We start from the raw sequence: 26,091 nt of genomic DNA, 5'->3' as shown, positions 1-26,091 counted from the left end.
TTAATGAAGATCATTTGTTGAAACTTTTGACTCATAGAAAAGTGAGAACATAAACATCCTGATTTGTACATTATTTGGTGGTACTGATAATCATGAAGTTATCCTAGGATATAATCGAACATATCTGCTGTTGTCTAGTAGTTATTATATATTTTGTCCTTTAATAATTGTACGATGCAAACGATAAAGTTTATAATAACCTGAGAAATCTGCGCCGTGTTCTTGACGTCGTGTGTAATTATTGTGATCTATAACATTGTGTTTCTGGTTAACAAAACCAAGATATCATAGGCTTCTCGCACTTTAAAAAGCAGCTATTGTTGCAGAAAACTCATAAATCTCATTTCATTTACTGTGACGTACAGCCGAAGCTAATAAAAGAGCAAAACCAGAGTGTTGCACGGCCAGATTTACCCAATTTGTTGCCTGAATGGCTTTTGAAAGGAGTCCCAGTTTGCACAAAGGGAGCCTCCTTTTTGTTTGGTTTCCCCCATCTGTGTCATCTGGTGGTCTGTGAGGGGTCTGTGAGGGGATGTCTGGGTCAGGGTGGCGGGGGCGTGTGGGCGGGTTACAGGGCACTCCCCTGCGTGGAGGCCAGTTGTTTTATAGACTGTGTGGAGTGGTGCAGGGAGTTCATCAGTGAGCTGCTCTATTGTGTTCCAGCACAGCTGACACGTGTGAAGTGACTCCAGCATATCGACAGATCATTTCCATGAATGAAACTGGAGGAACCTCCTCGTTTCAGACAGTGATTTATAACCCAGGATTACAGAACCCAGCTTCATCATCCTCTCAATGACAGCATCCTCCCACATTCACCCAATAGCACCCAACTCATAGACAACTTTTTAAGATTAAAAGTTACAAGTTAAAACAGTAGTAGCAACTCAGAAATCTAGGTCTAACATCTATGCATCTGATATCCATATCCTGGCCAGTTTTAATACCAGACCTAGAATTCTGGAAAAAAACTAAGGTATTTGTGTAAAAACAGAATGTGTTGACCCTGTGTTGGCCAACCTACTGCTGCTAGCCCTAGCCCCAGTCACCCTGCTGCTGCTAGCCCTAGCCCCAGTCACCCTACTGCTGCTAGCCCTAGCCCCAGTCACCCTACTGCTGCTAGCCCCAGCCCCAGTCACCCTACTGCTGCTATCCCTAGCCCCAGTCACCCTACTGCTGCTATCCCCAGCCCGTCACCCTACTGCTGCTATCCCTAGCCCCAATCACCCTTCTGCTGCTAGCCCCAGCCCCAGTCACCCTACTGCTGCTATCCCCAGCCCCAGTCACCCTACTACTGCTAGCCCTAGCCCCAGTCACCCTACTGCTGCTATCCCTAGCCCCAGTCACCCTACTACTGCTAGCCCTAGCCCCAGTCACCCTACTGCTGCTAGCCCCAGCCCCAGTCACCCTACTGCTGCTATCCCCAGCCCCAGTCACCCTACTGTTGCTATCCCTAGCCCCAATCAGCCTTCTGCTGCTAGCCCCAGCCCCAGTCACCCTACTACTGCTAGCCCTAGCCCCAGTCACCCTACTGCTGCTAGCCCCAGCCCCAGTCACCCTACTGCTGCTATCCCTAGCCCCAGTCACCCTACTGCTGCTAGCCCCAGCCCCAGTCACCCTACTGCTGCTAGCCCCAGCCCCAGTCACCCTACTGCTGCTATCCCTAGCCCCAATCACCCTACTGCTGCTAGCCCCAGCCCCAGGCACCCTACTGCTGCTATCCCTAGCCCCAGTCACCCTACTGCTGCTAGCCCTAGCCCCAGTCACCCTACTGCTGCTAGGCCCCAGTCACCCTACTGCTGCTAACCCTAGCCCAAGTCATCCTACTGCTGCTAGCTCCAGCCCCAGTCACCCTACTGCTGCTATCCCTAGCCCCAGTCACCCTGCTGCTGCTAGCCCCAGCCCCAGTCACCCTGCTGCTGCTATCCCTAGCCCCAGTCACCCTGCTGCTGCTAGCCCCAGCCCCAGTCACCCTGCTGCTGCTAGCCCCAGCCCCAGTCACCCTACTGCTGCTAGCCCCAGCCCCAGTCACCCTACTGCTCTGCCACATGGAAGGCACATTTCAACGCCTCCATTTTATGCTGCTGTCGCCCTCTCTACGAGAGGGGGGAGGAGGGTAGAGAGAGAGAGTCTCACCCTGAGCGGATGCTAGACAAAGATGGCAGCAGAGACATTTTGTCTACTCTGATTTGTTCCGCTTGTGGTGAGCAGTGTAGAATATTAGCCTGTTACCAGACACATTACACACACTCACACACACACAATGTGCAGCACAGACGGAAAGGATGCTACAATCAAATCTCTACCACCTCATCTCCATCCCAACCACTGAGACTGAGACAGAAGGCCATATGGAGCAGAAAGCCAATTACTTATTTCACATGCTAATTAACACAGATCATACTGCATTATGGGGAAGGTGTGTCCCAGCCATCTGACATAGTTTAAAAGATCATCCTTGCATTTAAATACCCCAAGAGCCAGAGATATTCCAAAATCTGACCTCTGTTAGAGCAAAACAAGAGAAGGGCTGGAGCATACGGACATCAGGCTGACCCATGAAACAGTCATGATCCAGGAGGAGGAGAGGAGGGGATGAAGAGGTGGAGGGGATGAGGAGGAGGATGGGATGAGAAGGGATGAAGAGGTTGAGGGGATGAGGAGGGGATGAGGAGGAGGATGGGATGAGGAGGAGGAGGGATGAAGAGGTTGAGGGGATGAGGAGGAGGAGGGGATGAGGAGGAGGAGGTTCTGCTGATATGCAGGATTCTGCCTCCAGGCGTTCACCTGATATAGCTGTGCCCTGAGGCTGTAGAGAGAGACAGTCCAGCCTGATGGCTCCAGCCTGAAACATCGAAGAGCTCAGGACTGACTTATTTAGTCCAGTCCAGTCTGGAATTGGGTCTGAGAAGGAGAGGAAGAGTAGATGAAAGGAGGAGAGGAGGGGATGATGATTGGAGACAAAGGGAGCTAGCGGAGCTGATTGGGTTCTGAAATAAAAAACAGGAGAACTTATTTAATACAACAAGATGGGGGACGGGGGAAGGGGGGTTACGCTCCACCTTTTAATTATAATAATTGTATTATAGCGTCAGGTCTGTGGTTGGGGAGGTGTGTGTGTGTATGTACGGCTGAGAAGGTGTGTGTTTCTCTGTAGTATTTGGGAGGTGTGTGTGTGCCTGTCTAGGTGTTTGTGTCGAGCTGGGGAGGTGTGTGTGTAGGGCTGGGGATGTATACACTGAGTGTACAAATCATTAGGAACACAGTCTCTTTCCATGATATAGACTGACCAGGTTAATACAGGTGAAAGCTATGATCCTCTTTTATCCCTCCCTTTGTCTTTGTTTTCTGCTGCTCTGCTGTGTGCTCTTATGCTGGAAACACATGGCGTTGAAGGGAGAGAAAGGTTGTGCAATTAATGTGAGATTCTTAATGGGCTCCTGCGCTGCAGTAAAGATGCTCTGGTGGAGTATCACAGGGTAACACTGGGTCAGTGGGCCAATGATTACAGTGTCCACCTTTAGACAGGAGAGGCGACATTTCCTACACATGAAGATTAATCACTCTGCCTCTGTTGCTTTGTTGCCTTCCACTCCGTATAGGGGGGAGGAAGGTGCCTCCTCATGTTTGTTCTTATATATACACTACCGTTCAAAAGTTTGGGGTCACTTAGAAATGTCCTTGTTTTTTTAAAGAAAAGCAAATGTTTTGTCCTTTAAAATAATGCCTCACAAGTCCTCAACTGGCAGCTTCAGTAAATAGTACCCGCAAAACACCAGTCTCAACGTCAACAGTGAAGAGGCGACTCCGGGATGCTGGCCTTCTAGGCAGAGTTGCAAAGAAAAAGCCATATCTTAGACTGGCCAATAAAAAGAAAAGATTAAGATGGGCAAAAGAACACACACACCGGACAGAGGAACTCTGCCTGGAAGGCCAGCATCCCGGAGTCGCCTCTTCACTGTTGGCGTTGAGACTGGTGTTTTGCGAGGACTATTTCATGAAGCTGCCAGTTGAGGACTTGTGAGGGTTCTGTTTCTCAAACCAGACACTCTAATGTACTTGTCCTCTTGCTCAGTTGTGCACCGGGGCCTCCCACTCCTCTTTCTATTCTGGTAAGAGCCAGTTTGCGCTGTTCTGTGAAGGGAGTAGTACACAGCGTTGTATACTCACATGTAATAGCCTTCATTTCTCAGAACAAGAATAGACTGACGAGTTTCAGAAGAAAGTGCTTTGTTTCTGACCATTTTGAACCTGTAATAGAACCCACAAATGCTGATGCTCCAGATACTCAACTAGTCTAAAGAAGGCCAGTTTTATTGCTTCTTTAATCAGAACAACAGTTTTCAGCTGTGCTAACATAATTGCAAAATGGTTTTCTAGTGATCAATTTGCCTTTTAAATTATAAACTTGGATTAGCTAATGTAACAGAACGTGCCATTGGAACACAGGAGTGATGATTGCTGATAATTGGCCTCTGTACGCCTATGTAGATATTCCATAAAAAATCTGCCATTTCCAGCTACAGTAGTCATTTACAACATCAACCATGTCTACACTGAATTTCTGATTAATTTGATGTTATTTTAATGGACAAAAAATGTGTTTTTCTTTCAAAAACAAGGATATTTTAAATTGACCCCAAACTTTTGAACGGTAGTATATATATATATATAGTTTTGACTGGTTCTATATATATATATATATATATATATAAATAAATTACTACTGTAGCTGGAAATGGCTGTACAAGTCAAAAGTTTGAACACAACTACTCATTCAAGGGTTTTTCTTTATTTTTACTATTTTCTACATTGTGGAATAATAGTGAAGACATCCAAACTATGAAATACCACATATAGAATCATGTAGCAACCAAAAAAGTGTTAGACACATCAAAATATATTTTATATTTGAGATTCTTCAAAGTAGCCACCCTTTGCCTTGATGACAGCTTTGCACACTCTTGGCATTCTCTCAACCAGATTCATGAGGTAGTCACCTGGAATGCATTTCACTTAAACAGGTGTGCCTTGTTAAAAGTTCATTTGTGGAATTTCTTTCCTTCTTAATGCATTTGAGCCAATCACTTGTGTTGTAACAAGGTACGGGTGGTATACAGAAGAGAGCCCTATTTGGTAAAAGACCAAGTCCATATTATGGCAAGAACAGCTCAAAAATCAAAGAGAAACGACAGTCTGTCATTACTTTAAGACATGAAAGTCAGTCAACCCGGAAAATTTCAAGAACTTTGAAAGTTCCTTCAAGTGCATTCACAAAACTGCCTCTCATGACCGGCACAGGAAAGGAAGACCCAGAGTTACCTCTGCTGAAGAGCATAAGTTCATTAGAGTTACCAGCCTCAGAAATTGCAGCTCAAATAAATGTTTCACAGAGTTCAAGTAACGGACACATCTCAACATTAACTGTTCAGAGGAGACTGCGCGAATCAGGTCTTCATGGTCGAATTGCTGCAAAGAAACCACTACTAAAGGACACCAATAATAAGAAGAGACTTGCTTGGGCAAAGAAACACGAGCAATGGACATTAGACCGGTGGAAATCTGTCCTTTGGTCTGATGAGTCCAAATTTGAGATTTTTGGTTCCAGCCGCCGTGTCTTTTTGAGACGTAGAGCAGGTGAACGGATGATATCTGCATGTGTGGTTGCCACCGTGAAGCATGAAGGATGAGGCGTGATGGTGTGTGGGTGCTTGCTGGTGACACTGTGATTAATTTAGAATTCTAGGCACACTTAACCATCATGGCTACCACAGCATTCTGCAGCGATATGCCTTCCCATCTGGTTTGCGCTTAGTGGGACTATCATTTGTTTTTCAACAGAACAATGACCCAACACACCTCCAGGCTGTGTAAGGGCTATTTGACCAAGAAGGAGAGTGATGGAGTGCTGCATCAGAAGAACCGGCCTCCATAATCATCCGACTTCAACCCAATAGAGATGGTTTGTGATAAGTTGGACCACAGAGTGAAGGTAAAGCAGCCAACAAGTGTTCAGCATATGTGGGAACTCATTCAAGACTCTTGGAAAAGCATTCCAGGTGAAGCTGGTTGAGACAATGCCAAGAATGTGCAAAACTGTCATTAAGGCAAAGGGTGGCTACTTTGAAAAATCTCAAATCTAAAATATGTGTCATAGTTGTCGTAAGAATTGGACCAAGGTGCAGCGGGAACGTGTATGCACATCTTCTTTATTAAATAAAAAGAAGGAAAAAACAAAACAAAACACGTATACAAACATAACGAACGACACTAACAGACCTGTCAGGCGAACAGACACTAAACAGGAGACAACTACCCACAAATCCCAATGCAAAAACACCCCTATACATAGTACCCTCAATCAGAGGCAACAAGGAACAGCTGCCTCCAATTGAAGGTCCATCAAAACCCTAAACATAGAACTAGAAGGACTAGACTAGAATATAGAAAAAACGAACATAGAACATAAACCAACAAACCCCGGAACACATAAACCAAACACCCCTCTACCTAAATACATAGCCCGAACCACATAAAACAAACACCCCTCTACCTAAATACATGGCCCGAACCACATAAAACAAACACCCCCTGCCACGTCCTGACCAAACTACAATAACAAATAACCCCTTCACTGGTCAGGACGTGACAATATGTTTTGATTTGTTTAACACTTGTTTGGTTACTTCATGATTCCATATGTGTTTTTTCATAGTTTTGATGTCCTCGCTATTATTCTACAATGTAGAAAATAGTCAAAATAAAGAAAAACCCTTGCATGAGTCAAAAGTTTGAGCACACCTACTCATTCAAGGGTTTTTCTTTATTTTTACTATTTGAATGAGAGGCTGGGAGGCTGGGGGTTGAGAGGATTGGAGGCTGGGGATATAGAGGATGAGGGTTGAGAGGCTGACTGTAGGGATTGAGAGGCTGGGAGGTTGAGGGTTGGTAATGGGAGGCTGAATGAGAGGCTGAGTGGCTGAGGGTTGAGTGTCTTGTCTTGACGCCTGCTTCAGCGCTCCACGGCTCCCCTTGATCACGTCTGGCTGCCTCTCTCTCATCTGAGATACATTCTGCTGGCAAAAGCTACCTTTCCCTCTCGTTTTCTCCCTAATTTACACATTTAAGATATTTTTGTTTGATATTTGCAATTCTCTTTTTTTTGACTGAGCCTCCCTTTCACTCTGCTATCTCTCTCTCTTACACACACACACACACACACACACACACACACACACACACACACACACACACACACACACACACACACACACACACACACACACACACACAGGCTCTCTTTTTCACGGTGGTGTTTGCTTTTTCCCTGTTTTTACCTCCAGGCTGTGAGCTAATTTCAGGTTTAATAATTGCGCTGTGTTGTACACCTGTCTGCTATTAATGCTCCCTGTGCTGCCATTCCCCTCTTAATGAGATGTTATTGTAATTATTGTAATTATCTTGTGTTCCATTATGACGGTGATTGATGTTGTTGTAATGGAGTAGTTCTCTATAATTATAGGAGAGCTGTTGAGACGCTCCTCACTCACTGATTGGTCAGTTAGAACACAGCCTGTGTCTGAACTTCTACCCTTCGCCCATTCCTATTATGCACTTTAGCCAAAGCCATATTCCTTGTATTGTGGACTACTTTTGACCAGAGCCCTATTCCCTATTTAGTGAACCTATGGCCTCTGGTCAAAAGTATAGTATTATAGTTGTACTGGAGAGAGACTTAGATTGGCCCTTGATCTCTTCTGTGCTTCTGTCCAGTGTAGAGTTAGTTTGGGCTGTAAGAGGATAGGAGAGCTGTACTGACTGGTCAGAGCAGCAACACAGACTGGTCAGTATAGTGAATGGTAGTATATAGACTGGTCAGCATAGTGAATGGTAGTATATAGACTGGTCAGTATAGTGAATGGTAGTATACAGACTGGTCAGTATAGTGAATGGTAGTATACAGACTGGTCAGTATAGTGAATGGTAGTATATAGACTGGTCAGTATAGTGAATGGTAGTATACAAACTGGTCAGTATAGTGAATGGTAGTATACAGACTGGTCAGCATAGTGGATGGTAGTATATAGACTGGTCAGTATAGTGAATGGTAGTATACAGACTGGTCAGAGGTGAATAGCAGCAACACAGACTGGTCAGTATAGTGAATGGTAGTATATAGACTGGTCAGCATAGTGAATGGTAGTATATAGACTGGTCAGTATAGTGAATGGTAGTATATAGACCGGTCAGTATAGTGAATGGTAGTATACAGACTGGTCAGTATAGTGAATGGTAGTATATAGACCGGTCAGTATAGTGAATGGTAGTATACAGACTGGTCAGTATAGTGAATGGTAGCCTGCTTGTAGCCATTTTAAGACCATTACAACAGTGAAAAGATACACAATGGTCTGTTCTGGGCTTTGTCTCTGTCAGTCAGTGACCATGCAGCTCCCTGCCTGGGAAACTCACGTCTCTCTGTCTCTGAAGGAGAACGGTTCGTTTTGCCTATTCCTTTTTCAGGAATATCTGGTTGTGTTTTTTGTATAACTTTCTTTGGGATCCTTATTGTTACGGCGAGCGGCAAATACTTGGTGAAATGCTGAAAGACTAAAATCAGAGTTGAATGAAGGATGTTGAATTTCTCCTTCAAGCGATTCGCAATCCAATTAAGATTTTAATAAGGGTCATGGTGAGGTCCTTCACGCTGCAGGGGTGGGGGAATGAGGGGGCGGGGGTGGTACTGCGACTGGGGTTTTAGCATGGGGTGAGGGGTGTAGGATGGGGCTGGAGCTGGGGAGATGTTGGGGTGGGATAGGGCTGGAGTATACCATAGGGGCTGGAGTGAAGGATATTGGGCTGGGGCTGAGGTATATTGGGATAGACTAGAGGCTATGGGAAAATTCATAAATGACTAAATAGTCATTTATGCATCTGTGAATATATAGCAGAATATATAGCAGAAGAGAGAAGAGAGGAGCGTACAGGGGTTAGGCCTAGTGTCTGTAGGGACATAATGTTGTTGGTGGTAGCAGGTCTTTCAGAGGAGCAGAGAGGGGAACAGAAGAGGGCCTAGATATGGTGTTGGTGGCGGTGGTGGTGGCGGGCCTTTGAGGGCCTTTGAGGGCCACCTTCCATGCTGGGGGCTTTGAGTGTCTGACAGGCGTTTAACTCCACACGACCTGCTTCTCAAGTGGCTTCGTTTGGGCCCTCAGCAATCCTGTTAGCAGCTACAATTACAATTCATGGCTCCCAGAGAGACTTTGAACAGACAGAGAGAGCAGAGAGGCACCGAGACTGGAGACCCTTCAGTTTAGTGGAAACACTCTCAAGAGGGTGCACACACACACACACACACACACACACACACACACACACACACACACACACACACACACACACACACACACACACACATATGCGCAAGTACACGTACACACACACACACACACACACACACACACACACACACACACAATCACACTATACAACAGATCTTTAGAACAAGTCCAAGTTTAAATAATATAATTATAATATAATGACAAGATTTTATTTTATTTACTGGCCATAATTACTCCACCTTTCTCGTAAACAATAAAATAAATGAATGCATTTGTTTATGCACCTGCTTGCTATGAGTTGTATAATTGTGTGTCTTCATGTAGTTAAAGGTGCTTGTCATTTGTTTAAAGTTCAGGTGTAAATATGTGTTTTATGTCCTCCTTCATCAAGCCTGTCATCAGGTTTCATCAAGCGTACAAACAATAACTTTTTGTTCTGTGAGGGGATTGAATGCCAGAGCACATTCAAACACTTTCAAAAGCAGGGAGAAGAAAGGCTTGGCATGATGCTTAATAGGTGCTTTAGTAATTTTGGAGTTTTCGTAGTTAATCCCTTCTGAAAAGCCTGGGAGAAGAAAGGCTCCAAATGGCCCTCAGTATTAATTTGATGTGACTCCTGTACAATAACGGCTGGGGCTCCCTCTCTCCTCTCACTCCAGCAGGCACCTTCTTTCATCAGCACAGCCTTGGAAGTTCAGCCTAAATGTTTCATGAAACCTCGGCTGTAAGCCTCTTTGGTATTCTGTCTTCATAATGCTACTTTAAGACTATTATTACTGTATGTTACAGACAGAGGAACACATAGTGAAACTGCTTCTCTTTTATCTGACTCAGATTGATATGGGACAATTAGGAGAGCTGTTGTATTAAACCACACATTATATTATATTACACATCCTTGTTTTATGTTATATTATAATACATAATAACACATCCTATATAAACCTATTTCACTGAAATATATATACAAATTAATAGTGAATAATTCATTTACCAGAAAAATACATGTAAAACATATGACATTTAGTGTCAAATATCAACTATCCAACAAAGGAGAGACCAGAGGTGCGTTTAACAAGGGAAATAGTTCACGAACGTTGGCTAACGTTGGCTAACATATTCCAGTTGTTTTGTGTTAACCGCGACTGTTAACGTTAATGTTAGCTAACAGTATGAGAAGATAGTGTCCGGCGAACGTAAGTGTTTGTTTCGGATCTAAACTGCCAGTAAAAATAACTACCAGATTTAGTAGGAATAGCTAAGTCGTTTTCAGTTTGAATATTGTCCCTAAAAAGCCACAGTAATCCTGACAAAAAGTAGCTGTTTGATGTTTCACCATAACATTTTGAAATGTTCATTCAAATCGTTCAACTGAAATTGTTACTCTGGCAACATGTTTGCTGCAAACAGAAGCATTGCTGAACTCGCCTCAGCATTGTTTTCCCATTCAAAACCAAGACTTGACATTTCAAGAATAGAACATAGAAACTGTTAAAATATAAAACATGAGAAACATTTGTTTGATGTTTGTCTTCCCAGATATACTATTACTGTTATTATTGTATTGTAATATACTATTCAGTCCCACATCAACTTCCTTAATAAATCCCAGTCTAGCTCGCTGTGACCTGAGTCCCCCTCAGTGGAACTAGAACAGATAAAGGGCTAAGAACAGGACAGATGAAGACCTTCACCAAATCCCATCTGAATCACCACAGTCACTAGAATATTTACATATAACAAAGCATCATTAATCAGTATCTGGTATATCAATATTTTGGTAAGAAAGATGCAAGATTACAATGAAACGTTGTAATGTTGTTGTTGTCATACAGGGACACAACATGTCCCTCTTGAATGAATCGTTCTGCAGACTCCCACTCTCTCTCCCCATGAGGGTTCCATGGGGTTTCTGAAAGTCCTTATTGGTGTGTCTTCTCTTTCCAGCAGAGAGAAAGAGAGAGAGAGGAAGAGGAAGAGCAGGGGGAGAGTTCATAAATGTATATCGAAGTGAGGTGTCGGGAGCTGGGACTGTCGTTTCAGCATCTCTGCAATGTAAATCCAGTGTTAGAGAAATGTTCTCTACTGATCAGAAATCACACTGAGGATTGGCCGTTTCTTTTCTTTTACTATTCCCTAAAAGTAAGATCTGTCCATATATTTTCCTTCATGTGTGTCTAGAGGTCATTGACCCTGGTGAAAACAGCTTGCATTAATATGCTTTAATCCACTGTAATTAGTCAAATTACAGCACGCCACGCGGCTTGTCAGGCCTGTCCGTTTTGGCATGCAGGCAACATGGCCTGCTGGAGTCCCTCTGGACAGCACACAGCACAGGCCAAACCCACACGCCAGGCTACCCTCCATCTCTCCTTCCTTACAAAGCCATGGCACAAAGACAAAGAGATGGGGAGGCTCTCTCTCTCGCTCCACCCATTCACACCTCTAGTCGTACTCCGTAGCCTAAGGCTGTCCGTCTGTCCGTCTGTCTGTCTGTCTGTCTGTCTGTCTGTCTGTCTGTCTGTCTGTCTGTCTGTCTGTCTGTCTGTCTGTCTGTCTGTCTGTCTGTCTGTCTGTCTGTCTGTCTGTCTGTCTGTCTGTCTCCCAGTAGTATCAGAATTATATAGGGATGTCTGTTATGGTGGATTGTGAGCCTGGGATTCAAGAAGTCAGAGTAATTATATCAGCTGTGTCCTCTCCTCCTACGTAGCTGTGTGCGTGTGTGTTTCTGAGTGAGAGTAAGACGTATGCTGGTGAGCGCTAGCTACTGAGCAGGCTACACGGCAGGATTCAAGACGTTTCCACATGGTGTGGGATTAGCTCGGGTAAAAAGATTTAAACTATATAATTACAAGAGGATCAAGTCCAAATGATCTAGTGCAGTCAACAAGCCAGATTAACGTCCTGTTCTGAGCACTGCTCCCAGCCTGGAGGGTTAGCCTCTCATTAGCATACATTTACACACTCAGCTCTGCTGTCCTGAGCAGCCTGTAGATAACAACCTGCTCTACCTTTAACGCAGCTCTCAGCCCTCCTCAGCCCTCCGCCCGCAGGCCTCCACAGCTTGTTGTGCTGCTGACACTGAGACATCAGTCAGGCTAATTCTGCTTTACGCCTGAAAAAATGATGCTCCAGATTCCGACTGCATACAGGACGTGTCACTCCCCATAATCCTCAAAGAACGTCCGGCGGAAAGGGAGGCTGCATGTTTTTCAAATGATATACCGTGAACGACACAGAGACTTATACGAGTGGAGACAAATCTGTAACATATTATTAAGCGATTCCCAGTGAATAGCAGGGATAAAGGGGTAATGGATGAGGCTGTCGTTATTACCTCTGTGTAGAGGAGAGCGCTGGAGCAACGGTAGAAAGACAAGATTAATTGAGGACGAGTGAGGCGTTCATTACTCATCAGGCCTTCTCCTCTAACCACTTGCTCTTTCTCTCCTTCGCTTCCGCTGTCTCCTCCTCTTCATCCCTGTCTCTTTTCCTCTCTTCCTCTCCAGCTTGGTCTTTTTCCTCTCCATCCATGTATTTTTCCCTCTTCCTCTCTATCCCCGTCTCTTTCCCTCTCTTCCTCTCTATCCCCGTCTCTTTCCCTCTCTTCCTCTCTATCCCTGTCTCTTTCCCTCTCTTCCTCTCTATCCCTGTCTCTTTCCCTCTCTTCCTCTCTAGCTCAGTCTCTTTTCCTCTCTTCCTCTCTAGCTCAGTCTCTTTCCCTCTCTTCCTCTCTAGCTCAGTCTCTTTCCCTCTCTTCCTCTCTATCCCTGTCTCTTTTCCTCTCTTCCTCTCTATCCCCGTCTCTTTCCCTCTCTTCCTCTCTATCCCTGTCTCTTTCCCTCTCTTCCTCTCTATCCCCGTCTCTTTCCCTCTCTTCCTCTCTATCCCCGTCTCTTTCCCTCTCTTCCTCTCTATCCCTGTCTCTTTCCCTCTCTTCCTCTCTAGCTCAGTCTCTTTTCCTCTCCTCCTCTCTATCCCTGTCTCTTTCCCTCTCTTCCTCTCTAGCTCAGTCTCTTTTCCTCTCCTCCTCTCTATCCCTGTCTCTTTCCCTCTCTTCCTCTCTAGCTCAGTCTCTTTCCCTCTCTTCCTCTCTAGCTCAGTCTCTTTTCCTCTCCTCCTCTCTAGCTCAGTCTCTTTTCCTCTCCTCCTCTCTAGCTCAGTCTCTTTTCCTCTCCTCCTCTCTAGCTCAGTCTCTTTTCCTCTCCTCCTCTCCATCTTCCCTTTTCTCTATCCTCCTCTTTATCCCTGTGTCTTTCTCTCTCTGCCTCTCCATGTCTCTGTGAGCCTCCATCCTCCCACACAAAACACTGAGACGTGGGATGGATTTAAGCCCCAGTTTGGTGGCAGCCTTCAGCTTGGTGCACTGAGTGAGCAGCACCCACAGGAGAGGAGCAGACCAAGGGGATTTCAGTCGTCTAATGGCTGACAAGTCCCTGAATAAGTCCCATTAGTGAAGTCCTGCTGAAAGAGTCCAATACCAAATGACTGCGACCACTCTAGTCTAGCTCCTTAGTGTAGGCCATCTGAAGCTGGGGTATGTAACTGTATGCTGTGTATGTAGATGTTGTGTATCTAAGACTTTGAAAGTGTTACCTACAGTAACTATCATATTAAAATGAATTTGATTAATTTTGTTAAGTTATATATTCAAAGGGATTATTTATTGGAAATGTATTTGAAAGTGTAAAATATGACTTCTGGGCTGATTTCCCAGACACAGATTAAGCCTAGATTGTTTGATTGGTCTTTTCTTGCTATGTGTATGTTTTGTGACTACTGTACTGGTGGTGCAGACTATGGTGGAGGTATCAGAGAAACCCCCTACCAGCTAAACCCCCCTCTCTCTTCTGTCAGAATGTTTTAGACACACAGCCCCCCCTCCCCGCTACTCAACCCCGTCTGGTAACGTGCGTGAAATACGGCGACGTGACATAAACATTATTGACAAACTTGGCTGGACATTTGGGGCAGTGATCTGGCAGCCAGCAGCAGCGGCCTGATGTGATGTATATTCATCCTTTTATCCCAGTGGTCCCAGAGCACCAGCTTCCTGCTACTACTACCAGCCTCGCTCGCTACCACCAGCCAGCACCGTGTCATCTCTCCACACTCCAACCACCACACAAATGGATAGTGACACTGATTATGCAAATCTGTATCTTATTTTCCCCAATACCTGCTTTAGGAGCCTGCTACTTTATTGAAGTTGAGATATGGGAATGGGAGAGGGAACCGAGCACTTCGCCTCCTAACTATAATCTCAGAGAGTTTTAACGTTTCCCTATTTCCTTCCACCCTCATAACAGTCATAACAGTTGTCATGGCAAGGGAAGATCAGATGGAAAGCATGCTTTGATATTTAGGAAGACTTCAGCATCAACCTGAAAGGGACCTAGTGGGGATTATAGTTGCAGTAAAAGGTTGGTTTGTGACAGGCATCGGTCATAGAGCTCAGATATATGTCTCCTCTCATTTACTTAACGGAACATAGCAATACTTTTTTTATGGATTAGTCCTCTAGAGAAAATTTCAGAACACTTTTCCCCCCCAGTATGAAACACTGTTGTTTTTTCACTATAAAACCTTTTAACCTGTTTTTCAGTGATTGGTTTTATTTTTAGTTGGTTTGGTCCTGATGGTCTGTTGAATGGCCTCTTGTTGTTTCCCACCCCATGCTGTCTACACAACACAACACACACACACACACACACACACACACACACACACACACACACACACACACACACCACTATAATGGAAGAGAAATGAGATGCATGTTCCAGAGCTGCTTGACACGTGTTGACACACAAAATGAGATTTGTTTCCTTTGTTTTGAAGTTAGGGTTGAGAGGCCCAGTGCCTGTGTTGCGTAGCGATTCATTTAAAGAAAGAAGAGATGAATACATTTCTGACAGGATGGTGAGCAGAAAGCAGAGTGGAATAGTTTCACTATAACAGCATGTCTAGCATAAAGTGGGACAGTCACACATGGTAAAATAAGTTGTGAAATGTGTTGATTGGGGCTGGGGTGTCTCTCATTCTTACTTTGTGAAATGAGCAGAATGTTATCCTATCTACACTTAAGATAAACTCTAACATTATAAACTCGAGATACGACACTGAACAAAAATCTAAACGCCACATGTAAAGTGTTGGTCCCATGTTTCATGAGCTGAAATAAAAGATCCCAAACATTTTCCATAATCACAAAAAGCTTATTTCTCTAAAATTGCATGTGCAAATTTGTTTACATCCATGTTAGTGAGCATTTCTCCTTTTCCAAGATAATCCATCCAGTTTACAGGTATGGCATATCAAGAAGCGGATTAACAGAATGATGATTACACAGGTACACCTTGTGCTGGGGACAATAAAAGACGCTCTAAAATGGGCAGTTTTGTCAAACAACACAATGCCACAGATGTCTCAAGTTCTGAGGGAGTGTGCAATTGGCACGCTGACTAGCTGTTGCCAAAGATTTGAATGTTAATTTCTCTACCATAAGCCACCTCCAATGTCATTTTAGAGAATTTGGCAGTACGTTCAACCGGCCTCACAACTGCAGACAATGTGTAACCACGCCAGTCCAGGATCTCCACATCCAACTTCTTCACCTGTGGGATCGTCTGAGACCAGCCACCCGGACAGCTGATGAAAACGAGGAATTTCTGCACAAACTGCGTGCTCGTCGTCCTCACCAGGGTCTTGACCTGACTGCAGTTCACCTCGTAATCGACTTCAATGGGCAAATGCTCACCTTCAATGGCCACTGGCACACTGGAGAAGTGTGCTCTTCATGGATGAATCCCGGTTTCAACTTTACCGGGCAGATGGCAGACAGAATGTATGGCATCGTGTGGGCGAGTGGTTTGCTGATGTCAATGTTGTGAGCAGAGTGCCCCATGGTGGCGGTGGGGTTATTGGTATGGGCAGGCATAATCTACAGACAACAATCACAATTGAATTTTATCGATGGCAATCTGAATGCACAGAGATACCGTGACAAGATCCTGAGGCCCATTGTCGTGCCATTCATCTGCCGCCATCACCTGTTTCAGCATGATAATGCACGGCCCCATGGCGCAAAGATTTGTACACAATTCCTGGAAGCTGAAAATGTCCCAGTTCTTCCATGTCCAGCATACTCACCAGACATGTCACCCATTAAGCATGTTTGGGATGCTCTGGATCGACATGTACAGCAGTGTGTTCCAGTTCCCGCCAATATCCAGCAACTTCGCACGGTCAGTGAAGAGGAGTGGGACAACATTCCACAGGCCACAATCAACAGCCTGATCAACTCTATGAAAAGGAGATGTGTCGCGCCACTTGAGGAAAACCTTTTCTTTATGGTATCTGTGACCAACAGATGCATATCTGTATCCCCAGTCATGTGAAATCCATAGACTAGGGCCTAATGAATTTATTTCAATTGACTGATTTCCTTATATGAACTGTAACTCAGTAAAATCTTTGAAATTGTTGCATGTTGTTTATACTTTTGTTGAGTGTATATCTACAGTCATGGCCAAAAGTTTTGAGAATGACACAAATACTAATTTTCACAAAGTCTGCTGCCTCAGTTTGTATGATGGCAATTTGTATATACTCCAGAATGTTATGAAGAGTGATCAGATGAATTGAAATTAATTGCAAAGTCGCTCTTTGCCATGGAAATGAAAAACATTTCCACTGCATTTCAGCCCTGCCACAAAAGGACCAGCTGACATCATGTCAGTGATTCTCTCGTTAACACAGGTGTGAGTGTTGACAAGGACAAGGCTGGAGGTCACTCTGTCATGCTGATTGAGTTCGAATAACAGACTGTAAGCTTCAAAAGGCGGGTGGTGCTTGGAATCATTGTTCTTCCTCTGTCAACCATGGTTACCTGCAAGGAAACACGTGCCGTCATCATTGCTTTGCAATGAGAGCAACTTAGAGCAACTTATCCCAACCATCCAGGAACAGTTTGGTGACGAACAATGCCTTTTCCAGCATGATGGAGCACCTTGCACCTCCCTCCCTCCCTCCCTCCCTCCCTGAGGTCAGGTTGTGAATGCAGTGTTCACAGTGTATGCTGTTTCTCCCTCCCTCCCTCCCTCCCTCCCTGAGGTCAGGTTGTGAATGCAGTGTTCACAGTGTATGCTGTTTCTCCCTCCCTCCTTCCCTCCCTCCTTCCCTCCCTCCCTGAGGTCAGGTTATAAACCGGCGTTCACAGTGTATGTTGTTTCTCCCTCCCTCCCTGAGGTCAGGTTGTAAACCGGCGTTCACAGTGTATGTTGTTTCTCCCTCCCTCCCTCCCTCCCTCCCTCCCTCCCTCCCCGAGGTCAGGTTGTGGATGCAGTGTTCACAGTGTATGCTGTTTCTCCCTCCCTCCCTCCCTCCTTCCCTCCCTCCCTGAGGTCAGGTTATAAACCGGCGTTCACAGAGTATGCTGTTTCTCCCTCCCTCCCTCCCCCTCCCTCCCTCCCTCCCTCCCTCCCTCCCTCCCTCCCTCCCTCCCTGAGGTCAGGTTGTGGATGCAGTGTTCACAGTGTATGCTGTTTCTCCCTCCCTCCCTCCCTCCCCCCTCCCTCCCCCCTCCCTCCCTCCCTCCCTGAGGTCAGGTTGTGGATGCAGTGTTCACAGTGTATGCTGTTTCTCCCTCCCTCCCCCCTCCCTCCCTCCCTCCCTCCCTCCCTCCCTCCCTCCCTGAGGTCAGGTTGTGGATGCAGTGTTCACAGTGTATGCTGTTTCTCCCTCCCTCCTTCCCTCCCTCCCTGAGGTCAGGTTATAAACCGGCGTTCACAGAGTATGCTGTTTCTCCCTCCCTTCCTCCCCCTCCCTCCCTCCCTCCCTCCCTCCCTCCCTCCCTCCCTGAGGTCAGGTTGTGGATGCAGTGTTCACAGTGTATGCTGTTTCTCCCTCCCTCCCCCCTCCCTCCCTCCCTCCCTCCCTCCCTCCCTGAGGTCAGGTTGTGGATGCAGTGTTCACAGTGTATGCTGTTTCTCCCTCCCTCCCTCCCTCCCTCCCTCCCTCCCTCCCTCCCTCCCTCCCTCCCTCCCTCCCTCCCTCCCTGAGGTCAGGTTGTGGATGCAGTGTTCACAGTGTATGCTGTTTCTCCCTCCCTCCCCCCTCCCTCCCTCCCTCCCTCCCTCCCTCCCTCCCTGAGGTCAGGTTGTGGATGCAGTGTTCACAGTGTATGCTGTTTCTCCCTCCCTCCCTCCCTCCCTCCCTCCCTCCCTCCCTCCCTCCCTCCCTCCCTCCCTGAGGTCAGGTTGTGGATGCAGTGTTCACAGTGTATGCTGATGCTCCAAATTACTGTGTGTGAAATCCTCCCCACTCTCCTGGGGGAGCAGTCATATCACTCTCCTTTCATATCCTCACCCTCTCTCTCTCTCTCTTTCCCTCCTCCTCTCTCTCCTTCTTCACTTTCTCTTTTCTCTCTCCCTCTCTCTCTCTCTCTCTCTCTCTCCCTCCTCTCTCTCCTTCTTGTTCTCTCTCTCTATCTCTCACTCTCACTCTCATCTGTTCTCTCCATCTCATGGGCTGTGGATCAGGCAGTGTCAAGGCTTTCCACTAGAAGCCTATTAGCTGTGTGCAGGGAGAACACAGAGGAGCTACTATGATAGCAGGTTGTCACTCTGCTCCCCTCTCCTTTATAACTGTATCAGTCATGCTGGCTTGGGGCCTGACTCAATCATCTTATTATGGCCCCATCTCAGCAGAACTGACTGACACGGTCGCTCGCTCACACACACACACACACACACACACACACACACACACACACACACACACACACACACACACACACACACACACACACACACACACACACACACACACACACAGTTATTAATATCAGTCACATTGACATTAATAAATAAATACTCTAAATGCGTGCTGTTCAATAAGGCTGGACAGTACAGGGTTAATGTCAGTCACAGCATAGGACAGTACCGGTTAAATTCTGAATAAATGCTAAAAGACCAATGAACAAAATGAAGACCAGTTGCTGCTTTGGACTCTGAAAACTAAATGTAGTGTTCAATGTATGTCTATGTGATGTTTTCTATGTTATTCCATGTGAGCTTCAGCCTAAACACTGCTGTCACATATGTCTCTCCTAATTTCAGCTGTCACAATATTTCTCCACACTGATGTGATATTCCACAGGCTCAGTGCAGCTATCTGCCCTCTGTCACATCACACAGGGACAGGAAACAAAAGACAGAAACGTTCAATTGCATTATGGTCATTATAGGAGAGGTATGATCTCCACCCAGCTTAGAGACCAGCACACACACACCATGGGATCTTAATGTGTGTGCGTGTGTGTGTGTGGGGAGGAACCTGCATGGAAACAAAGGGCTTGTCTGCCTCCAGGCCCTCCCCAGCCCCACCCCGCTCCCCCTGCAGTGTGACAGCCTGTGAGCAGAGCAGAGCAGAGCAGGGCGGGTGACAAGGCGGGTAGTGGGGTGGGTAGGGGGTGAGTAGGGGAGACCGGGTGGAGGAGTCGCGGGGTGGGTCTGGAGGGGCCTGGTCCTCCCCGGTCATCCTTCCTGGTGGTGGGCTGATTAGATTGGGGCCGAAGTCTCCAGCTGGCAGGCAGGACTGGGCTGACACACACACACACACACACACACACACACACACACACACACACACACACACACACACACACACACACACACACACACACACACACACACACACACACACACAGGCAGGCGGGCAGGACTGTCTGTGACTGGGTGCTGGCTGGCTGACTGGCTGGCTGGTAGGCCGGCTGGCTGTGTCCCAATCGCTCGTCAGCTCTGACACCTCTGACAGCTTCAGCAAACAGGTTCATTAAATGACATTTCTTACAGCTGCTTCTCTCTCTGGGCTTTGTCAAGCCTCCAGTCTACAGGGGCCCCTTTTTCTCTGGGCTTTGTCAAGCCTTCAGTCTACAGGGGCCCCTCACTGCTTGTTGGTTTAAACCAAGGCTTTGTTGTTCTGACATAATGTTTTGATGTGGGCTGTTTGAAGCGGAGGCTTTTTAGCCTGTGTGTTGTTGCTGGTGAGGCCTTTGGCCTGCTCTGTATTTAGCCCTGTGGCCTGGCCTGCCTGCTCTCTGTTCCCAGTCACAGCAACAGACAAGAGGAACCAGGAAGGGGTATTACATCCAGGTAGACACACCCGCTCCTATAGTTTTTAATGTAAGGTTGATCAGGCCATGCATTATAATAGTATTCTCTTGTCATTTCTCAGTTATTTCTGCATATTTCTCATCTTTCTTCATCCTGATCTGTTCACAATCTCTCCATTCATCTATCTGCACCTTTCTCTACCTCTCCTTCTCTCCACCTTTCCCTCTCTCCATCTCTCCTTTTCTCCATCTCCCCCACTCTCCACCTCTCCCTCTCTCCATCTTTCCGCTCCTCTTCCTCCTCCTCAGCAGCTCCCTACTACAGGCGTTCTCTGAGCAGACAGTCTGTCTCTATGACAACTGTTAGAGTCTGGGGTTGCTGATTTGTCAACCTGGGGCAGCACAGGGAGGAGAAACAAAGATGCCACCACCCCTCCCTCCCTCCCTCCACCTGCCACCTTCCTCCCTTCACTCCACTCCTCTCCATCTAATCCACTTCTAATTGAGCTCCAGAGACTTTGATGTGGCAGGTAGGTCGAGCCACAGCTATTCCAGGGAGAAATTAAGGCACCGCTGCCTCTCTCCTCACCTCTTCTCCCCTCTCCTCCCCTCCCCTCCCCTCTTCACGTCCTCTCCTCCTCTGCTCCTGCTTGTCACTGTTTTAAATGAGCATTAGCATTGGACCTAACTTCCCCAGCCCAACATCTCACTCTGCCTCCCTCCCTCGTTCCCCCCTGGACTGTCAGTCAGGCTCGAGCTACATCCCCTCTCTGTGTGTTGTGTTTCGGCTGTTCTCTCTCGCACACCTCCCTGGCTGGTTCTCTTGTCTCTGTCTGTGTCCAGCTACACTGATAAGATGGGAATGTGTGTGATTGTAACCTGGGGAGACTAGGCCGCCCCAAGGGCTCAGACAGTGTTGGACGAGGAAAGGGGGAAGGAGGGAGGGAGGTGTGTTAGGGGGATCATTTTCACCTGTCACGGAGGCCTCTCTTGATCTCCCTCGGTAGACCTGCTGTCCCAGAGGTGCTGCACACTAATGATCCCCATCTCCTCATCCCCCTCTCCTCTCCTCTCTGTTGCTCACCCCATCCTTTCCTTTCCTCTTCCCTCTCCTCTCCTCTCTGTTGCTCACCCCCATCTTTTCCTTTCTTCTTCCCTCTTCTCTCCTCTCTCACCCTCTCTCCTTTCCTCTTCCCTCTCCTCTCCTCTCTCACCCTCTCCTTTCCTCTTTCCTCTTCCCTCTTCCCTCTCCTCTCTCACCCTCTCCTCTCTCACCCTCTCCTCTCTCACCCTCTCCTTTCCTCTTTCCTCTTCCCTCTTTCCTCTCCTCTCTCATCCTCTCCTTTCTTCTTCCTCTCCTCTCCTCTCCTCTCCTCTCATTTCCTCTCCTCTCCTCTCCTCTCCTCCTCTCCTCTCCTCTCCTCTCCTCTCCTCTCCTCTCCTCTCCTCTCCTCTCCTCTCCTCCTCTCCTCTCCTCTCCTCTCCTCTCCTCTCCTCTCCTCTCCTCTCCTCTCTCATCCTCTCCTTTCTTCTTCCTTTCCTCTCCTCTCCTCTCCTCCTCTCCTCTCCTCTCCTCTCTCACCCTCTCCTTTCCTCTTTCCTCTTCCCTCTTTCCTCTCCTCTCTCATCCTCTCCTTTCTTCTTCCTCTCTTCTCTTCTCTTCTCTTCTCTTCTCTTCTCTTCTCTTCTCCTCCTCTCCTCTCCTCTCCTCTCCTCTCCTCTCCTCTCCTTTCCTCTCCTCTCCTCTCCTCTCCTTTCTCCTTCCTTCTCCTCTCCTCTGCTCTCTCACCCTCTCCTTTCCTCTTCCCTCTCCTCTCCTCTCTCATCCTCTCCTTTCCTCTTCCCTCTCCTCTCTCATCCTCTCCTTTATTCTTTCCTTTCCTTTCCTTTCCTTTCCTTTCCTCTCCTCTCCTCTCCTCTCCTCTCCTCACCTCTCCTCTTCCCTCTCCTCTCTCACCCTCTCCTCTCCTTGCGTTGGTGTTGATGGGTGTAACCCAAAGGCCTGTTTTTTCTGTTTTTTTTACACCCTGGTTGCGGGTTGCTGACCATCTGAAATAGGTGTTAAAGACACAGAGGTGAAACTGGAGTGGGAAATAGAATATTTAGAGACAATATAAGTTTACAACCTTGCTGCAACATAGCACCTCTTCTGTGTTTGTCACAATGTAAAACCTTTGTGTGGTCTCTTTCCCTTCGTGTTCCTCTCCTCCTCTCCCCTCCCCCTCCCTTCCCCTCCTCTCTTTTCCTCTCCTCTCTGCAGGTCCTGGCGTACTCAGAGGGTCTGCATGGTAAATGGATGTTCAGTGAGATCAGAGCGGTCTTCTCCAGGCGATACCTGCTCCAGAATACTGGCCTGGAGGTCTTCATGGCCAACAGGAGTAAGCATCCCACACACTCATTACATCCCAAATGGCACTCTATTCCCTATATTGTGCACTACTTTGGAGCAGAGCCCATAGTGCACTACATAGAGAATAGGGTGCCATTTGGGAAACAGACACACTCTTCTCTCATATGTGTCCTATTTGCATTCTGATGATGATATATACTAAACTGCTTCTCTTAAGTGCTTTAACATAGAATTAATAAAGTTTTGTTATCTCTCCTCCCAGCGTCAGTGATGTTTAACTTCCCAGACCAAGCCACAGTGAAGAAGGTGATCTACAGTCTACCCAGGGTCGGAGTAGGAACCAGCTATGGCCTACCACAAGCCAGGTAAACCATACACGCACACATCTACATTCACACGCAAACATACACACATTTACATTTTTTAGTTCATGAAACATTTTGTTTGGTCTTTTCAATTCCTCATCTATCTTACTAGCTCCAGAGTAGTATTGTGTAATGCATTGTGTCCATATTATTTTCAGGGTGTGTATTGTTAGTCTCCCCACCTAACCCCTTTGTGTGGTGGAGTGTGGAGCCGGCCCTGGCAGCAGCTGACCCTGTCTGCAGCAGAGACATTTTAAATCCCATTGCTCCTGTCATTGGAGTGAGTAGTCATTGACCCTGACTGAACTGATCTAATTCTCTAAGTGAAGTTTATAGCACAGAACTGCAGCCTGTCTGCCTTTCTGACCACTGGCCACACAGTAAAATACACAGAAAGAGACGGACGACAGTCCCTTCACCTTACCTACACTCTGTCATTAATTTCCACAAAACACACATCTATTGTTAGCTATCAGTTAGCTAGAGTTAGCTATTGACTGGCTAGTGTTAGCTATCTGCTGCTAGCTAGTGTTATCTGTCAGCTAGTGTTAGCAATCTGCTAGTGTTAGCAATCTGCTAGTGTTAGCTATTGGCTAGTGTTAGCTATCAGCTAGTGTTAGCTATTGGCTAGTGTTAGCTAGTATTGTTAGCTATTCTAGTATTAGTTATAAGTCAGTTAACTAGTGTTAGCTATTGGTTGGTATAGTGTTAGCAATTGGTGTTAGCTATTGATTGGCTAGTAGTTTTAGCTATTACTAGCTATTGTTTGCCAGACTATGGTCTGGCCTATAACTTGACATTACGACTGTGAGAGGTTTTTTAGAAACAGCCTCCATCCAACTCTTGATTCTCACCATGTGTTGAGTTGAAGTCACATCAAGGCCTGCAGGACTCTAACTCTTTGGTCATGGCTGAAGAATGCTCCAGTTTCACATGCTGCTGAGGTTGTCACACTGTGCCAGTGTGTGGTGCTCTGAGCTCTGACTGAATGATTGCCTGTCTGGGAGTGTTGGTCTTTAGCTGGTCAATGTGTGTCTGGTTGTGCACTTAGGTTTCTTGAGTACGCTTTCAAACCCCTTACTTAAACCTCATTGGTTTGAATGAGCCCTGTTCAAAAGTAATGCACTACATAGGGAAAAGGGTGGCATTTTGGACACATCCTAAGGTTTTTCTTCCTCTGTTGTTGTGCAGGCGTATCTCCATGGCGACACCCCGGCAGCTCTTCAAGTCGTCCAACATGACCCAGCGCTGGCAGAGGAGGGAGATCTCCAACTTCGAGTACCTCATGTTCCTCAACACCATCGCAGGTCAGCATCCCTTCTCCTTCCTTTCCTCCTCTCTCCTTTCTCAGCCTGCTCCTCTCTCCTCTTTTCCCTCCTCTCCCTTTCTCCCTCTCTCCTATGCTCTCTCCCCCTCATCTTGGATGGATCCATGTTGTTGTGTTGAGCAGATGAATGTAGTGTATGTTGTTGTTGGCTGTTAAAACATGCCAGCCAAGGCCTACAGGTAAGTTGTCTTTGTTTAAGGAGTAGGATGCTCTGTTCAGTGTTCAGTTCACTCCTAAGCAGTAATACTGTTAGTACTGTAGGTTGCCTACACTTCACTGTTCATGTGGAGGAATATGACTGTTATTTGAAGAAAGAAAAGAAGGAAAATGGAAGCAAGATCACACATCCTCCAGGATACTTAGTGTGTGTGTGTGTGTGTGTGTGTGTGTGTGTGTGTGTGTGTGTGTGTGTGTGTGTGTGTGTGCACACGTCTTTGTCGCCTCTCTGATCTGAACTGTGACTAACTGGAAAACGAGAGTGCCTGGCGCACCATTCCTCTCTGTGGGGTGTCACATCCCTCGCTCCCTCGCTCGCTGCAGAGTCATGCATATTTATAGTTATCTGTGGCGTGAGTTCGATACATTATTGTCATCTAATTAGATGTACGGCAGACAGAAAAACATGGTGGAAATTCATTAAAAATGTGTGGTAATGACCTGAGCTGCCAAAAGTGTCAGGGAGGTGGGGTGGAAGACAGGAGGGGGATGGAGGGAAGAGAAGGAGGAGAGGAGGGGTGGTGGAGGAGAGGAAGAGAGGGCGAGAGGTGTTAACGTGCAGCCAGTGCTCTTCTAATTAAACACTATTCTACTGTTATTAACATTCTGACACTTCAGAGTGTGTGTGTGTGTGTGTGTGTATCATCCTGACACTTCAGAACAGGCTGGAACTCTACCCAAAATGCACCACACCACCACCCTTGTCTCCCCCCTGCACCCTCACACCCACCTCACCCCCCTCACCTCTGTTTTTCCTTACACCACCACCCTAGAATAGCACTGACACATCTACCCACACCACACCACACTGCCATCCCTATCTACCCCCTACACTCTTACACCCTCACCCCTGTCTCATCCATGCACCCTCACATACAGGACCCCCCTCTCCCTCTTACACCCTCACCGAAGAACAGGAACAGGCTACAGCAGAGGTAAATCTACTCACACCATTATCTCCCCAAGCGAATGCTTAGGCTTAAGCTCAGTGTGCTAATGCAGTCTTGTGACATGCAGGACACTTGGGTACGAACCCAGTCTGTTACAGCAGCTCTGGGAATGAACGGGGCATGCGTGTGATTTTATATCTGTAGCATCCATAACACCCTGCTCTTACCCTAACCCACTACCATATTGTATCATCATTTTCTACATTTACATTTTGGTCATTTAGCAGAATCTCTGATCCGTAGTGACTTACAATCACCTTAACTACTCTAACCCTAACCCAGCATCATAATGTACCATTCACAACACCCAGATCTAACCCTAATGATTGTCTATACATCACAGCAGCAGCAGAACCACCTTTCCATTAAACTACATTAAACACTTAGCAGCCATCTTATTTGCTGTGGGAACTTCTGTGTAGTAAT

At 46.6% G+C, this 26,091-nt stretch overlaps 1 protein-coding gene across 11 annotated transcripts in view; it reads left to right on the top strand.

Annotated features, from left to right (window-relative positions):
* Nucleotides 1-26,091, top strand: part of LOC115163287 (neurobeachin) — a 284,645-nt gene that overhangs the window by 195,226 nt on the left and 63,328 nt on the right. For all 11 annotated transcript variants that reach the window (XM_029715046.1, XM_029715045.1, XM_029715035.1 and 8 more), the window contains 3 exons: nt 22,718-22,835; nt 23,070-23,172; nt 24,364-24,479. In XM_029715046.1, the coding sequence (XP_029570906.1) occupies nt 22,718-22,835; nt 23,070-23,172; nt 24,364-24,479 (337 nt within the window). The remainder of the gene's footprint in view (nt 1-22,717; nt 22,836-23,069; nt 23,173-24,363; nt 24,480-26,091) is intronic.

The sequence above is a fragment of the Salmo trutta genome, chromosome 26, assembly GCF_901001165.1.
Source record: "Salmo trutta chromosome 26, fSalTru1.1, whole genome shotgun sequence".
Lineage (NCBI taxonomy): Eukaryota > Metazoa > Chordata > Actinopteri > Salmoniformes > Salmonidae > Salmo > Salmo trutta.
Note: the sequence above shows the minus strand (reverse complement) of the source record. Positions and strands in the feature narration are given on the sequence as shown.